At 42.3% G+C, this 17988-nt stretch overlaps 1 protein-coding gene and 1 long non-coding RNA gene across 12 annotated transcripts in view; one reads left to right on the top strand and one right to left on the bottom strand.

Annotated features, from left to right (window-relative positions):
* LEF1 (lymphoid enhancer binding factor 1) overlaps nucleotides 1-17376 on the top strand; it is a 98217-nt gene extending 80841 nt beyond the window's left edge. For 6 of the 11 annotated variants that reach the window (XM_083456813.1, XM_083456805.1, XM_083456814.1 and 3 more), the window contains 2 exons: nucleotides 794-842; nucleotides 16152-17376. In XM_083456813.1, coding sequence (XP_083312939.1) covers nucleotides 794-842; nucleotides 16152-16231 — 129 coding nt within the window. In that variant the 3' untranslated portion in view covers nucleotides 16232-17376. Of the gene's footprint in view, nucleotides 1-793; nucleotides 843-1884; nucleotides 1926-16151 lie in introns of all 11 variants that reach the window. The other 5 variants (XM_083456812.1, XM_083456815.1, XM_083456811.1 and 2 more) reach the window with 1 other exon arrangement.
* On the bottom strand, nucleotides 15471-16270 carry LOC310685194. Its single transcript, XR_014515104.1, has 2 exons — nucleotides 16135-16270; nucleotides 15471-15640 (listed from the first exon to the last, which is right to left on the bottom strand). It is a non-coding gene; the product is annotated as an uncharacterized lncRNA (long non-coding RNA).
* Nucleotides 17377-17988: the final 612 nt, after the last annotated feature.

Below are 17988 nucleotides of genomic sequence, written 5' to 3'. Positions count from 1 at the left end.
AGCTAAGAACATGTCCTGCAGAGTATAGATTGGTTATATTGAGAGTTTATGCTGCAAACATGTGATAGCCAGTCCAACGTTTAAAATTGTGATCGCTTTCCAGTTGGAAAATGCTTTGCTTTCTGTCAAACACCCAGACCAAAATGTTTTGAGGCAGTTATGAGTATTTGCAAGAGGACAGATTTATATATTACTGTTTGTTGCAGAAATGCATCCTTTCGCAGCATTTCAAGTTACCACTTCTTGTTACAGTTATATAGAGCTTTTGGTTTACAAATACAGGTCTACAACTTGAATCATGGCTTCAAATGTTGTTTTAGTCTATTACTCATTATAATATATGTAACTGGGGTCCGGTAGCATTTTTCTGAAACAAGTTTCAATGTGTCTGCTTCCTGCAAGTATAGTCATCTAGGATATTTTCTTCCTTGAAATGATTTCTACTAAAAGAAGTACTCTTCACACTGAGTAAGGTTTAAGGCACTTTGCAGAGCCTAGAGCTCAGTTTTGAGGAGCATCTTTTTACACTACACTGAAACTCCTAAGTTTTTTGTACCTGAATATAGGCAAAATTGTCAGAAGAAGAATCCTTTTGTGGGATCACATAAATATGGAGATATTGAATTTGCTTTGGCTGAAAAACCCCAAATGAATATAATAGTTAAAAATAACATGGAGATAATCAGAAATGGCTTTTGATGTGCTATCACCCTTTCAGAAATGTTAAGTAGGAAGGTGATTATATGATTGTAAAAAGTGTCTGCCCTCTCCCCACTTTTCTTGCCTAATACAGGGAAAGAAAAAGAAGAGGAAGAGAGAAAAGCTACAAGAGTCTACTGCAGGTATGCTTTATGAGTAGAGCTTCATGTTAAATATGTGTGCTATTTTAAAAATTCAGTACTTCCTTTAATGCTTATTTCTGGTTCTATATATAGAATTCTTTGCACAAACACTTCTGTATCGAATAGTACATATTCTAATGGATACTACTGCTGTCTTTATTGCCTTTTCCTTCTACACTCAGTGGGGTGTCAAACTGTAGACTTGCTCTCATTTTGAGGGAATGCATGGAATCCAGCTCTGTACTGTGTTTCGACATTTGGAAGGGAAGTGTGGCCTTCCCTTTTCTTGGAGGTCAGTACAGGCAGAAAGCCTGGAGATCACTGATAACACCTGCAAGCGCAGTTTACAATACTTTCCAAGTGCTCTTCGCCAGAGGTCTGCACAGACAGAAGAAGCACCACTTGTAGGACACCCAACCTTTGCTGCTTCTTTGTACAAGCTCATGCTCTAATGACAATGGCAGCTGAAGATTGTTTGCAGTAGCTGCAGAATTGCCACCACTACACCTCCGCATACAGGCATGGATGCTTTAAAAAGGAAGCAGTGGACGGCTGTTTCCTTTGATTCCACTCTGCATCCTGGTCTAGCTTCAACAAGTAGTAGCTGGGAGCCACTACTGGTTGAATCATAGTCCCTACTGACTCTACTGACCTCCAGAAGTAGGGGGGTGGGGAGGGAACAGGTAAACAGGTATCTCGGGTCTACACATTCCCTCACTGTGAAGATAACTGGTTGACTGATTTGGTATGGGGATGCTGCACTGTTTCATATATTCTCCTATAGTTCTCAAATGTAATTTTTTTTAAAAAAGACAGGAGGAGCTGGTCTTTACAGCTGCCTGGTAGGTTGGCTCAAAGCATCAGTGAGGTCCTTTCACTTTTTTGTATATTAAATAAAACAAAATGGCTGGTATAAGAACCATGAAAGGCAGAGGAAATCAATCGGCAATCAATATTCTAGTAAAATACCTTTTATTTGGAGTGTGCAAAAAATAAATAAATTCTTCAATGGAAATTTGTTAAAAGCAACAATCTTCTACAGGTGCAGCCCCACGAATGACAGCTGCCTACATCTGAAGCATGGTAAGAATATTTCTAAAGCCTTTCTGCTAAATTTATTATTATTATTATTATTTAAAAAATTGTCTCTCTCACTTTGACTCTTGAACTATATAGCACATGGCTTTTTAAAGTGCTTTCTCCTCAAATGAATGCTCTCACAATTGATGGTTTTTATACCGGCTGTGTATTTTAGCCCCAACTCTTTTTGTTATTTAACTTGCATGAACCAAACTGATCATACCTCACTGACTAGCTGCAAGTCTGCCTGTAGGGCACAAAAATGATTTCACAAAGTCAGGGATGGGGAGCTTCTGGCCCTCTGGATGTTGTTGGACTCTGACTCCCATCAGCCCCAACTAGTGGGGTCATGGGAGTTGGAGTCTAGCATCTTCTGGGGACCCACAGATTCCCTATCCCTGCATTAAGTAGTTGAACCATTTTGGCTGGTAGTGTACTGCACAAATCCTCATTAGAAGCGAGTTAGAATGGTTTCTAAGCACCCAAATTAATTCTCCATAATCTGTTAGAAGTATATTGTAGGCTGGGCAGCAGAAGCGAGCACTGGTTTGACATTCTGATGTTCTGTTTTGTTTGAATGTCATAGTTATGAATGCTATAAGGAAGTGGATCTTTATTTAATCTCTTTTGACTCCTATCTCCTATAAATGCATGTGTTAAATGTTGGGTGTGGCAAATACCACAGTACTTAAAGGTAAAGGGACCCTGGACCATTAGGTCCAATTGTGACCGACTCTGGGGTTGCGGTGCTCATCTCGCTTTACTGGCCGAGGGAGCCGGCGTACAGCTTCCGGGTCATGTGGCCAGCATGACTAAGCTGCTTCTGGCGAACCAGAGCAGCACACGGAAACACCATTCACCTTCCCGCTGGAGCGGTCCCTATTTATCTACTTGCACTTTGACGTGCTTTCGAACTGCTAGATTGGCAGGAGACCACAGTACTTACAAAGGGATTAAAGTTGTGGAGGTTAAGGTAGATATTGAAATAAATGCCAGTAATGGCTATGTGAAGATAGGAGTGCCTGGCGTGCTCTGGTCCATGGGGTCACAAAGAGTCGGACATGACTAAACGACTAAACAAACAAGCAATGGTTATGTAACTAAATGTCTGCTAAAAGTGCAAAGGTTAAGTTTCACATTGCCATGATTTTAAACCTGAATGATAGGCTTTTCTACTGCTTAGTTTACTATCAAATGAGCTAATGTGTTGCATGGTGTGTTTGCAGAAATCTAGATATAAATTAGCTTTGATGCTATTGAATTTGGGATATGGTGTTAAGGGTTCAATAACATCACACAGATTTCATTTCTTTTCCTACCTCTAGAAAGCCCTCTGCTGGCTCATTTGCAAATGGATGCTTTATATCTGCTGCTCAGACTGATTTTATGAAAGGAAATGTAATGATGACAGAAACTGCAGCCTATCCTTAAGCAGTTTTGGAGGTTTTGTTTTGTTTCATAATAATAATAATAATAATAATAATAATTTATTATTTATACCCCGCCCATCTGGCTGGGTTTCCCCAGCCACTCTGGGCGGCTTCCAAAAGAATATTAAAATACTGTGTTACATCAAACATTAAAAGCTTCCCTAAACAGGGCTGCCTTCAGATGTCTTCTAAATGTCTGGTAGTTGTTGTTCTCTTTGACATCTGGTGGGAGGGCGTTCCACAGGGAGGGCGCCACTACCGAGAAGGCCCTCTGCCTGGTTCCCTGTAACTTGGCTTCTCGCAGTGAGGGAACCGCCAGAAGGCCCTCGGTGCTGGACCTCAGTGTCCGGGTAGAGCGATGGGGGTGGAGACGCTCCTTCAGGTATACTGGACCGAGGCCGTTTAGGGCTTTAAAGGTCAGCACCAACACTTTGAATTGTGCTCGGAAACGTACTGGGAGCCAATGTAGGTCTTTCAAGACCGGTGTTATATGGTCTCGGCGGCTGCTCCCAGTCACCAGTCTGGCCGCTGCATTCTGGATTAGTTGTAGTTTCCGGGTCACCTTCAAAGGTAGCCCCACGTAGAGCGCATTGCAGTAGTCCAAGCGGGAGATAACCAGAGCATGCACCACTCTGGCAAGGCAGTCCGTGGGCAGATAGGGTCTCAGCCTACGTACCAGATGGAGCTGGTACACAGCTGCCCTGGACACGGATTTAACCTGTGCCTCCATGGACAGCTGTGAGTCCAAAATGACTCCCAGGCTGCGCACCTGGTCCTTCAGGGGCACAGTTACCCCATTCAGGACCAGGGAATCCTCCACACCTGCCCGCCTCCTGTCCCCCAGAAACAGTACTTCTGTCTTGTCAGGATTCAATCTCAATCTGTTTGCCGCCATCCATTTTTTTTAATCCAAGTGATCCTTTCTCTACTTTTTTTCTGTGGTGGATTTGGAACTTAATGATCCTACAGCAGTTCGTCTCACATTTTTCACTGAAAGTTTGGATACTATAGAACAGGCTTCCTCAAACTCAGCCCTCCAGATGTTTTGAGAGTACAATTCCCATCATCCCTGACCACTGGTCCTGCTAGCTAGGGATCATGGGAATTGGAGGACCGAGTTTGAGGAAGCCTGATATAGAACATAGTCACATCAATTCCATGCATAGAAATCGCAAAACATGAGGTTGGAGTGAGTGACGGAATGAACGAATGAATAAAAATCTTGTGTCTCTTTCAAGTTAAAGGCATGTCGTCTGGATCAGTTATCTTGAATACTGGGAACATCACATTTCCCCACCAAGCTATTGCTTTTGGGAAAATTAGATATCCTTAAATAGACAGGTTTCTCTGAGGATTCAATACAACAGATGACCGAACCACTGCTCATTTTTTGTGTGCTATAAATTGATCATCTAAGAAGCCTTGTGAGTTTAGGAAACAAATGAGACTCTAGCCGAAAGCATCCAGCGCTCAGGAAGAAAGGCATTAAATATCCTGGATAGCTCCTATGAGCTCTTTTCACTTGTCTTCCTGACCTCATTGGGCTGCCAACACAACTCTCCTTACCCTTTCCTTCATTTCCTAGTGCTGTCCCTCTTCTTAATCCACACTCCTCTAAATCCCCAAATCTCTTGTGCAAAAAAGTAGATATATGCAAATTGGCTTAATTTTCATAATCCTGTTGATAGAATTGGGGGGGGGGGGGGTTGGCACTGTGTACACACATCTGCTACTATAGCTTGCCCTAAGCAGAGAGCAGGACCAAGAAGTACCCATCATAGGAAATGGGCTTCCAGCAAAACAAATGCAGATGATAAAAGCATCCAACACACACGGCTGAATGTCCCCTATTATAGGGGAAAGCCTCTAACATGGCCATTACTTAATAATCTCTCAGGGTGGTTTCACACTTGCCCCCCAAGTCCAGCTGTTGCATAATGTCATTGGAGTTTAGTCATTGGAGTTTTATTAAACTGTTTGTGGTGTGTGTTTGTTTGTTTGTTTGCTTGCTTGCTTGCTTACTGTTTTATGACCTTTAGTTACTAATATGTCTTTAAATTATTAGTTACAAATATAAATAACTATTAGGAGGAACTGCCAGTATTTTATTTTCATTTATTTTAAAATATTTGCATTGTGAAAACAAGAGAAATGCAGTGCCCACAGAATCCAAGAGAATCTAGTACGAGTAGTCAGTTGGTGTAAACCACCCAGGAACACTTGGGTAAACAAAAAGGTTTACAGCATGTGCCAAAAACACAAAATAGTTTCTGCATACCTTAATTTCTGGAGGCTGTTTAACATGATAGGTGCTAGTAAAGGCGCTACTCTGATTGGCTGCTAAGTAGACATGTGACACCACGGGGAGGGGGCAGGGCTTACCTAATGATCTTAGTGACTGAGGAAATCCCTATTGTAGAGTTGGGAATGGTGAAGAAAAAGTCAACCAAAAGTATTTGGCACCTCTTAAACTGATGACTTCAACTGAGACTAGCAGCACAATCCTATGCATCTTTACTCAGAAGTAAATCTCACCATGTCCTATAGGGCTTATTTGCACCAAGTATGTATAGGATTGCAGCCTGCTGAGGAGGGCATGATAGAGGCTGATATCATAAAACACCTGGATTTTTAGACAATATTTTCAATGAGTGCAGTAATTATGGTGCCCTCTGGCTGCTTTAAGCATCTTGAAAATGACAGCACATTTTAGACAGCCCTTGGCCACTTTGTAAAAATATGCCCTCCCATCAGATGTTGTAGTAGTATGCCATGATTGAACTATGCCATGGATTATTATTTTTTAAAGAAATGGAATCCAATCTGCATTTCCATGTTCTGATTTGAACACTGGCACAGGAGTTGTGAAGCAAGGAGGTTTGCTTCAAACTGTGGAATGAACCAAATTTATTCCATATCCCTAGTTCTTTAGTGGAAAAACTTAACTGCTAAGCAAAATTTCTCTAGCTGATATGAGACTATATACTAAGTTATCCAGAAGTAGTAGAGAAATTATGTGGTTTATTTATTTGCCTGCTAATAACTATTGCTTTGAAATGTCTAAGGATATATAATAGAAAATGAAAAAGCCAATGTGCTGAATGGTGGGAATATTTAAACATGTCTGGCTAGCCATACCTTCAGTTGTGCATCTCATAATGTCTTGCCGCAACAAACAGCTTCCCTAAACATTGAAATGTGTGTGTGTGTGTGTGTGTGTGTGTGTGTGTGTGTTGCTTTTAAAATGGTACCTCGGGTTAAGAACTTAATTCATTCTGGAGGTCTGTTCTTAACCTGAAAGTGTTCTTAACCTGGGGTGCACTTTAGCTAATGGGGCCTCCTGCTGCTGCCACGCCACCACTACGCAATTTCTGTTCTCATCCTGAAGCAAAGTTCTTAATCCGAGGTACTATTTCTGGGTTAGCGGAGTCTGTAAACTGAAGCGTCTGTAACCGGAGGTACCCCTGTATTGAAATAAACAGAATTAAGTAGCCCAATAGGTAAAAATTGGATGATTATATTCATCTTGCATTCCCCTTTTAGAGTATGCCTTTTTTGTCCTGTTTGCATTTCCTAATACTTATCAGCAGTAGCTCTCATTGTAAGCATGGATTTCAACTATGTGTAGGGGGCGGGATCAGTCCTGACAAGGTCTCTAGAAAGCTATTGTATTTTTCAGAACTGGGTGTGCTGTATCCTTACCTAGAAAACATGGCTCTTCCTTACCAGCTAGTATATATCCTAATTCCACTTCGTACTTGTGCAGGTGCCTTGATGGCCACCTATTGGCTGTTGTCTGTGATGTCTCCTCCCTTTCCTGTCTCTTTCCACATGTGAAGTCACAGCAGAATTAACACTTCAGCTACACTTGAAGAAGTGTGCACACATCTGAAAGCTCATACCAATAACAAACTTAGTTGGTCTCTAAGGTGCTACTGGAAGGATTTTTTTTATTTTGTTTTGACTACAGCAGACCAGCATGGCTACCTACCTGTAACTTCATTAATGATTATTAATGCCCTGTCCAACTGAGGTCCAGCTCCGAGGGCCTTCTGGCGGTTCCCTCATTGCGAGAAGCAAAGCTACAGGGAACCAGGCAGAGGGCCTTCTCGGTAGTGGCGCCCGCCCTGTGGAACGCCCTCCCAGCAGATGTCAAAGCGATAAATAACTACCTGACATTTAGAAGACATCTTAAGGCAGCCCGGTTCAGGGAAGTTTTTAATCTGTGATATTTTACTGTATTTTTTGTTTCTATGGAAGCCGCCCAGAGTGGCTGGGGAAACCCAGCCAGATGGGTGGGGTACAAATAATAAATTATTATTATTATTATTATTATTATTAGTAGTAGTAGTAGTAGTAGTAGTAGTATGTTCTCATCCCCATGTACAATGCCCTCAGTGACAATGGCTATTATTACTGTTCTGGTAAAGTAAGGCAAACTGAAAAAAATTCAAGCCAAAATAGTGCAGTAATCTTTATCTATGTAAAGACCTATAAGGCAGGTTCATATAATACTCTCTTAACAAAGAAAGGCAAGCACTCTGCTCTATTTCCTTTATGTTTTCCCAGTGGCCACACACCCCTCTTCCTCTTTGACCCCCTACTTGCTAGCTGCTCTTAGCAGAAACCGCTGTCTTTATTGGCTGAAAGTGTCTCCCTGCCCCTGCTGTGCGGCTGTGATTTTTCCTAAGCCGTTTCAAAGAGGAGACCAAGCCCATTTGTCTAATTAGGGAAAATTAGTCTGCCAGAGAGAACAAGACAGCCAGCCAGCTAAGAGTACAGTACTGAGCAAAGCTTCCCATCAATACCATTTTGAAGATAACACCATGTTGTACTTTGATTTAGGCCCAGATTGCATATTACTTTTGCTCACACAAAGTGAAATTTAAGCACATTGTGGCTGTCCTTCTATGGCAAATACATTTGATTGAAAAGCACTCTCTAGTGGCAAGAAGCTGGAATCATCAGCCCCATTATGATAAATTTGAGGATGCATTTAAATGAGGGAACAGTTGTGCAAAACCAATACATCAACATTTCACTGCATGGCAAACTTCTTTAAAGTGCTAACATGTGAAGAGTCAGAAGAGGATCTTGCTCTGAGTCTTCTAAGAAATTGGCTGCCCCAGACTAGTTGTATATCTACAGAACAAGCCTTGAAAATCAGCCATGATGTGACAGGGGAAGTGATGGGGAAGATTACGTCTCTAACTGTTGGAAGGAAAAAAATATTTGTGATTTTCAGTTAATTGTATGAAATCCAGGTTTAGACTTGTAGCTGATCTCCAATCGTGGTAAGATTGATTGATTGAGGTTTGGTGACACCTAAAGCTAGTAAATTAAAATTCTGCAGCTGTTATCTCAACTGTTGGGCATGAATGAGAGTGCAAGTCTATTTGTTGATAACTGTTTAGTGTATAATATGATGACATCGCCAACTCAGTAAGATGTAGCAGCAAATGCATTCTATGAAACTCCCATTGGGTAGAGCAAAGGCACACCAGACGTACAGTCCAGCCTTCACTATCAAATTGTTAAGACTGCAGAGAGGTAACAACTTCAGTCTTCTTGTTTTGTGTATAACAGGGTGACACCTGGTGGGAGAGAGGGAGAATGAAAGGCTTAATTGGACTTGCTTCTTTCCCAGTTAAGTGTTGCTGCTGCAAACACGTGTATTTCATGCTGTCATCCTAGAACAGCGTCACTTGGCCAAGTAAAAGGCTAATCTAGTCAGTCGTGTGTGCCCAATCGAATGCATCTGAGAGACTCACAAGGATGCCATAAGGCAGCGGTGAATGAAGAACCTGTGGCTCTCCAATTGTTCTCCAGCCCTTATCAACCTCAGACAGCATAGCTAACAGTGAGGGATTTTGGGAGCTGTAATCCAACAACATCTGGAAGACAATTTCCTGATCCCTTGCATAAGGCAACAACCCTCCATTGTTGTTGAACTCTTGAGTCTGGTACCTGGTAGCAAAAACTGTTGTGTTAGCTTTTCCCAGTCTGGGGGGCCAGCAGAAATTGTTAAGACTACAACTCCCCTCCCACTATACCTCTGAACCACAGGCCATGCTGGCTAAGAAAGGGGCTGGCTAGGAATGGGAACTGGAATGGAAAACATTTGAAGGACACCAGATTGGGAAATGCAGTACTAGGGACATGAAAGCTCACGTTTGCTGTTATGGCTTATAGTTGACTGTGGTTTTGTCTAACCCATCTTGTGGCGCAAATGTCCAGAAAAGACAAGGGAATTGTAGTATCCATGGTTAGTGCTGAATCTGGATTTTCCTCTTTGAGAGTGCAGATTGATGAAGAATTGATGGGTCTCAGATAAAACATGGCTTTTGCAGCACCTGCTATTACTACGAGAGCTGTATGAACCCAGTTGCTTTCCAGTTGTCCAGACCTCAGTTTAACAGGACAGATGAACTCTAGGCTATTTCTGGTTCAGCTGCCTATAATGTCATCATGATCACATTACTTTTATCTCCGACCCGGAAATAACTGTGGTCAGAGCCCATGTAAATAGACCCGTTCAAACTGACTTCCATGGGAATATCATGTTTCACCGCCCCTTCAAAGACTGTCTGTTGGAAATTACATTTAACCTAAATTTCCAGATCTTAGGCAGTATCTTTCCACCTCTCCCCGGTCTCTGACTGCCTTGCAGATTTAGGGCCAAATATGTACACTTTTAAAGTAATTGCATAAATCTAAAACTCCATTTACAATGGCTTCATATGAATAGAGGTGGGGGTGGAATTTGGGGAAGTAGTGTTTTACAGTGTGGTTCTAATCCTTCCTAGAGGGTAGATTTGATTATCAGATTTTTTTTAAAAAAAAATCTTTACCAATTAATATATTTGAGTTACATATAAAAATGTTACACTAAAACAAAGTTACTAACACACACACACACACACACACCCCAATTCATTTTCATTCTGACACACCCTCCCTCCCTCCCTCTCTCTCTCCATGTTCACACCCAGGGTCCAAACATACACCCAGCTCACCCACAAAAGTCACACAACAAGAATTATTCCTGGAAACAGCAGGCATCACCCTAGTGTCTCACTCTAGACTTGCTTTTAGGTGGCTGGTACTTCCTCAGGCTGCCCATGGCTGTGTCCCATTCAGCTGCCCTCTCCACACCCAGTGCCAGGTGCAGCAGGTTTACTAGTTTTCCAAGGGGCCCAAAGGATGGGGAAAGCCCCCCCCCCCCCACTCACAGCTCTTTCTTTATTCTCTGTCCTGGCCTCCTCCTCTTTCAGCTTCTAGGTATTAGAAGCTTGTGCTGGTGGAATTATGCTTTTGAGAAACAGGACTTTAGCTTGTGTGTCCTGCAAGGTTCTCTCTCTCTCTCTCCTCTGCCCCTCCAAACCATTTAAAATATGCACAAAGCCACTGGACATGTTCATCTGGCAATTTGGGATATGGTGCCATCGGTATGCTGACACCAATACTCTCCATCATGTCTGCGAAGGTCATGATTGGGTATTTGAAGTCAGTGAAGGATTGGATGTGGGCTAAGAAACTGAAACTCAACCTAGACGAGAAATACATGGTGTAGCGACAGAGGTTCAACCCGATTTGACGACGTTGCACTACCCTTAAAAGAACCAATTGTTCAGTTTCAGAGTGCTTCTAGTTCCCATTTTGCTCCTGGTTTTTCAGGCGCTTACTTTGACCCGGGGTGCTTTCGTACAGCTTTGGCTGGTGTACTACCTACACCTGTTCCTGGATAAGGCAGACCAGGCCACAGTTGTGCATGATTTGATTACATCCAGTTTAGACTACTGTAGGGCTGTGTAAGGTTGCCTTTAAAAAGTATTTGGAAACTACAGCTGGTGCAAAATGGTGCAGCCAGTTGTGTGACCAGAGTCCTTTCTTTAGAGCATAAGACTCCATTGTTGTGCCAGATTCTAGTCTGTTTTCAGCTAAATTCAAAATATTGGCAATTACCTTTAAACCCTAAACTGCTTGGATCCAGGTTACCTGAAAGGCTGCCTCCTCCAATGTGGCCTTGCTTTCTAAGCTCATCAATGGAAACTCGCCATTACATCCTGCTGCCATCAGAGTTGCAGCTGATTAGGATGTCGAACTCCCTGCCCCAAGATATCCACTGCCTACCCTCTTGGTAATGGTGTTCAGGCACCATTTATAATCACCTTAACTTAATCAGGCTGATTTTGTGTTATTTCCCTTATTAGATTGCTCTTTATATGGTACAATGACTATAGTTTAGCTGGTTTAACATTTTTCATATGATAGTTTTTAGATGTGAGCTGCCCTGGGTACTCTAGAAATATAGTGGAAAGTGGTATTTGAAGGAGAGTCATGCATAAGGCAAAACCTTAAAGTGAAACTTTTTCATTTTTCAAAGTCTAATTAATTTTTGAACCGGTTTATTTGCAGTCATTTGTTGAAATTGATTGAAGCCCATGTTTCTCACGGGCGACGGGGTTCCACTGCTTGAGATATTGCTTCTCTCTAAAATCTGCCATGAGAAGTTAAAACATTGCAAGTGTCACTATTGCCTCTCCACCAATTACTGATCATGATTGGTAAAAGAATCCTGATGCACAAATCACTGATCATAATGCCAACTGGATTGTATGAAATCAGATGGGGCAAGGAAGGTAAATGCCATTTCCTGCTGATGATAACCTAGGATTGCCAACAATGGATGAATCCTTTGCCTTTTAAATTAACTAAGTAAACTGCATATGAATATATATTTATCTAATTAAAATAATAATTCTGGTACACTATTACAAAGAAAATATTAGAAGATTAGCACCTGTATTGAGGTTATATTAATATACAGTTTAATTAATTAATAATCAAATTTAATTGGCTGGGTGCCCTAGATTACAATCAGCAGGAAATGGCATCTGCCTGCCTTAGATTTATAGTCTTCCCTCATCCTCAAGCCTTGATTTGATACGACCAGTGTGTCCTTAAATTGCACCCCAGACTGATTAATATCAAATAGCCAGAAGTTTAGTTGGTTCATCTACTGATTTATAAAACTTGCAGCCCTGACAGAATGACACAAGGGAGTTAGTGATTCCTTGACATTGCACCCTATTAAATTAGTGAGCTTGGGTTTAGATCATCAGGGTTTAAGAACTGTGGGATGGAACTGATCACTGAACTCAGAGGGGTGCAATAAAAATGATTATGACTTAGGAATGCATGACAAATGAGGAAATGTTGGAAGGCGATGGTCAGATGTTGCTTAGATTGGGGGGGGGGGAGATTATGGAATGTAGCTTTTCTCATATATTTTAAAGCGTGGGCACTGATCACTGGACCAGTTAAGGAAATGCCAATGGGAAGTTTGTTTAGGATGCAACCAAGTACACTATAGAGCTTAACTATAAAGTGTTGTAGAAAGGAACAAAATGCCTGGGGGAATGGAAGGGCACCCCCTAAGAAGCTCTGGAGTAAAAGGGCTGTCATTTCTCTGTGGTTTTAATCATGAGGTTGCTGTCATGGCAGAACTTGGGTTTGATTCACTTTCCTGTCCCTTTTAAGCTCCGACTCACCCATAAACGTTAGCCTGAAAACACATTTATTCATGAGCAAATCCAACTGAAATAACGAAAAAACGTACTCCTATGTAAATGTCTCTCCGCTCGCTCACACACCCCTTTTAAAAATGCAGTGCAAAAAAGGCAAGACCTTGTTGGGTACTTTTTGTGGGGGGAGAGAATTAAATTTCAGCCTCTGATCTCTGCATGTCGCAGGTCTCAAATTATGCACCCTTTCTGGCTGCCAAAATGTCAGTGTTATCTTTTAACAGTGGACCGTTTTCTTCCCCCTTTCTGCCCAACTTTTATTTCTGAGGAACGGCTTCCTTAATTTCTCTGCAGTCTCTGCACTACACCATAACCCAGCATACTGGGATCTCGTCGTGGCTCGGGCTCAAGGCTTCACATATGCTAAAATGTGACTCGCAGCGCTTTGCTTTGAAGCCTAACCACAGCCAGGGAGCTGTAATTGCCGTCTTTGATTGCGCCGACTTCACTTGCGGCTTGGACTTTGCTTGGGCATGCCTGGCTTGGCGAGACTTCAGCTGCAGCCCTCCAGTGAAGCCTTAGATGTGGGAAGTCTTCAGTCTCTGTAGCACATACCTGTGGTTTCTTGAAAAGAATCCTGGCTTGACCTGTTTTATATCTGTAAGGCAACACCATAGCTGTTCCTTTAAGGCTCCAATCAACGTATTGGCAGGGAATGGAAGCCGCTTCCCCTTTGTAGCTCATGCTTGCAGGAGTTTGGATGTTTATTAATATTTATTGCTATAGGTATTTAGAGCAGGCGAAGGACTTTTAGTTCATGGACTTTAGCAGAGCTACTGAATTGATTCACTGTATGATTTCTTGGCAAATGTGTAAGCACGGACACACACGAACCAAAATCAGAGGCAGAAAATCTTGAACTCTGGGTAGCCTCCAGGGAAATTTTAACTATTGTATTTGCAGACCCACTTTGGGGGAGGGGGTGGTCCGGTGTAGGAAAGAGGTAGAAGGTTGTTAAGAAAGTGCAACTGTGGCAGTTTGAAGGAAAATAATGACAATTAAAAAGGTCCGCTATCACGAAGGAGGCGGCCAGAGCAAGGCCACGCACATTATTTTAACCTCCTCACTTCAAAGGAGGGCTGCTGGTAAGAGGAGGAAAAGCGGGAACCATCTCAACAGAAGGGCATTTCATTTCCTTCAGCAAGGAGTGCATTCCTGGCTGGTAACGGGGAATAACTCTGAATTGCAGTGTTTGTATCGGGCTCTGTGAACTGCTGGCCTGGCGCCTCAAGGCCGCTCCTCAACAGGAAACACAATGTTTTAATGTAAGACTGAGAGGAAAACCTTCCCAGGAAGAGCAACCTGGACCAAACCTTTGAAAATCTGGGATGAAAAGGCCCAAAGTAAATAAATCAGCAGGGTGGCGCTCTCTTGCTCTCTCCCTCTCTTGCCAGGGTTCCTCTGCTGTTTGCTTTGCCTCTCTCCTTTGTGCTCCCTGGAAAACCAAAGCCCTTGTCACATGGCTCTTTTGATCCCCACGTTTTCTGGAGAAGTTTTCTGAGACAGGAAGCTGAGGCAGTTTTTTGGCTTTGGTTTTTAATTTGGGGAGTAAGAGTTTTATGAGGAAATGGGAAGTAGGTTAGTCAGGTACAGACCACCTCCACTGAAAGCAGCACTTTCCCAGAAAGCACTTGACTATATGCTGTTTAAAAACACCAGGAAGATTTAACTGCAACAAACAGTAACGTAAAATCAGGGTCCTAGCAGGTGCACGTCATATGAGCAAGTACAGAAAAAAGAAACTATACACTGTAATCTTAAACGCTGTGCAACAGTCCTTATGTTTCTGTAGCAGTTTTATGCATGAAGCATTTTTGGTTCATTCCTCCCCGCCAGGCAGGTGCCATAATTGTTGATGGGCAAAATAAAAAATATATGATTAGCGCTGTGGAAAGACAGTCAGTGCAATCTTCTGTGCACTTAAATAACCTGGAGAACAAATGTGTTCAGTGAATCTATGTACTGCTTGTTGAGTGTCCATGCTTAAGTTCTGATAAAGGGGTGCTAGAATTGTGACGTTTCATGTTAAATTTAATCAGCCAAGCACACAGATTTGAAAACACTAGATTTTTTTTAAAAAAAATGGAGTCAGCCTCTCAAAATGCAACCGTAGCATTAGTCAACAGCTGGATAAACCATGTAGCAACATCACCATGCCTCATGCCTAAGTAGTAAGGCAGGCATCCCCAAACTCAGCCCTCCAGGTGTTTTGGAACCACAACTCTATCATCCCTAGCTAACAGGACCAGTGGTCAGGGATGATGGGAACTGTAGTCCCAAAACATCTAGAGGGCCGAGTTTGGGGATTCCTGTAATAAGGGAATATCCTGTATCAACCCATTATTGGAGGTCAATATGAAAAATTGCCAGCCATCCATAAACCTGGCTTGATACATTTGCCTTAAGTGCTCCAGGTTTTCCCTTGGGCTGTATTGTTTTTTAAAGCAACAACAACAACAATAGCCTGAGGCTCTGTAAGCGAGAAGCACTGTACAAAGAGCAACAGTGCAGAGTGTAGGCTTTTTACTATGACGCTAAGGAATCCTCTCTTCCCCATAGCAGTTAGGACATTATTGTGTTTCTGTCGTTACACAAAGTCTGCGGGACCTGTTGTTTCAAGCTATCTTTTGACTGCAGTCCTTCTGTGGGTGCTTAGTCTTAATCGTTGGCTATTGTTAGCAATGACCTTGTTTTGTAACCACTGTGAACAATGGGAAAAACAGGATAATTTCAGTTAGTGTGCTTATAAAACCCTAGTCCGACCTTCAAACTATATTCGCAGAGTATGTGGAGGAAAAGCAGAATCACACCTGTTGGCCCCCATCCCTGGTCATTTGTGAAAGGAACTATCCATGTGTGTGTTACCTGTACCATTGTGTATTTTATATGCACACACAAGTACCAATCACTGTGGGATCCCAGTCACACATATATATGAGCAACATGGGCATAGCTGTGTTCTTATGCTGGACATGTCGACATAGCTACCAACTTTTCCCTTTTCTTGCGAGGAATCCTATTCGGAATAAGGGAATTTCCTTTTAAAAAAGTGAAACGTTGACAGCTATGCATGTGGAAGTCAGGTAGGGACCCTGAGGTTCCATGCCCCTACTCTAAATGCTAAAAAGTAGTATAATCAAACAAACAAATAACAAAGTGTCTTGATACTTAAATATATACCCTAAAACTTTTCACCTTTCTGTTCCCTGCAGGTGGAAAGAGAAACGCTTTCTCAACGTGCAAAGCAAAGGCAGCGACATCAGGGCCCCTTCTCGAAATGGAAGCTTGTTAAAATCTCCAGGCATGTCCTTCATCTGCACAGACCACCATCAAGGAGTATGTCTAGGATGCCGACAACACTTGCCCCGATGTCACTGCTTAAAAAGACACTGAACCATAAAGACAATCACTGCCAGGCCCCTTTGCTATCATGGAGTCCCAAATCTTAACACGATAAAAGAGAGCAAGGAGAACGTGTCAGAACTTCCCCAGTCAGCAGAGTAGCTTCTTTCCTTTTCGGTCTTCGCTCCGCCTTACACTCCTGTTTGTATCTCTCATGCGTTGTCAATGCTGAGTCAGCAGCAAATATAGTTCGGCTGTGTTTTTGTTTTGCTTCAGCCAGCAGAATGATGTAAAAAGCCAGCAGCAGCTCCCATCCTGGCCCTTCACACCGAAATGAACACACTTTAAATTCGTCAAGGAAGGCACAACCCAGTTTATTTAAATGCTGCAAAAGGATCGATCTTGGATTTTTAGCTTTTAAAAAAAGAAAACTTGAATGCTTTTTATGTTTTAGTTATTTCCTTGGTGTACATTTTTTTTGAGCTTTTAAAGAAGCATCCAAACGCCCACCCACCCTTATTTTTTAAGAAAAGGAAATTCCTAGCCTCTCGCCCCCCCCCCCGCTACCCCACCCTGCAGGAGAGGAACCAAAATGTTTGGAGGACTGTGGCTTTTTGTTCTGTTAACACTTTGTAGCATAACCATCCTCATTGTATATGTGTACTATGGAGTTAATACTAAACATAACCCATCAGCTGGTCACCAGCCATGTTCATCTATTTCATTTACTCAGTATGTGTAAAGGCAAGATATTTCATCAGGTCTGACTACAGCGAGCTCTCCTCTTCCTCCACCTACCCTGAATTTCCTTGTAAAGAAAAAAAAAAAGCCCAGCACTTGAATTATTATTACTTCAATTGTTCTGTATTTGTATCTGTTTTTGTTAGCCTGTTTAGTGGGATTTTATGCCAGTTGTTGAAATGAGCATCGATGTACCCATTTTTTTAAAAAAAAATTGTTTAAAAAAAAACCTTTTTGCCAAAAATACCCGTCAACCAATATATATTTTGTCATTCCAGTATGAGTTAATGTGCTGAGCATTTTTTTTGTTTTTGTTTTTTTAAAAAATAAAAGCTTTGTAATAAAACTACAAAATACTTTATGGCTGCTTAAATGAGTCAGGGGAAGGGGCCATAACTCAGCAGGAAGAACATTTGCTTTGCATGCAAAAAGTTCCCCGGTTCAATTTGCAACATCTGCAGAGAGGGCTGGATAGGAGAGATTCCCTGCCTTGTAACCCTGGCGAGCCACTGAAAGTCAGTGCAGATAATACCTGAGCTAAAAGGACTAATATGCCCAGACTCAGTGTAAGGCCACTTCCAATATTTATACAATGCTCTCCAAAACAAGTGCAAGAGGACCCGCTGGGAAAAAATAATCAGCTGTTCTGTGTGGCTTGGGTGCTTATTTGCTGCAAGGTTTCACTGAAATCAGGGGGCCTAAGTCATGGCCAAGTTTGCAGTCCTATACACCTTGAATGAGGGACGCAGGTCTAAACCACTGAGCCTAGGGCTTGCCGATAGGAAGGTCGGCAGTTCGAATCCCCGCAATAGGGTGAGCTCCCGTTGCTCTGTCCCTGCTCCTGCCAACCTAGCATCAAAGTTCAAGTAGATAAATAGGTACCGCTCCGGCGGGAAGGTAAACGGCATTTCCGTGCGCTGCTCTGGTTCACCAGAAGCGGCTTAGTCATGCTGGCCACATGACCTG

This window comes from Podarcis tiliguerta (genome assembly GCF_965153285.1).
Source record: "Podarcis tiliguerta genome assembly, chromosome: 9".
Lineage (NCBI taxonomy): Eukaryota > Metazoa > Chordata > Lepidosauria > Squamata > Lacertidae > Podarcis > Podarcis tiliguerta.
The sequence above is the reverse complement of the archived record's forward strand: the minus strand, read 5'-3'. Positions and strand labels throughout refer to the sequence as shown.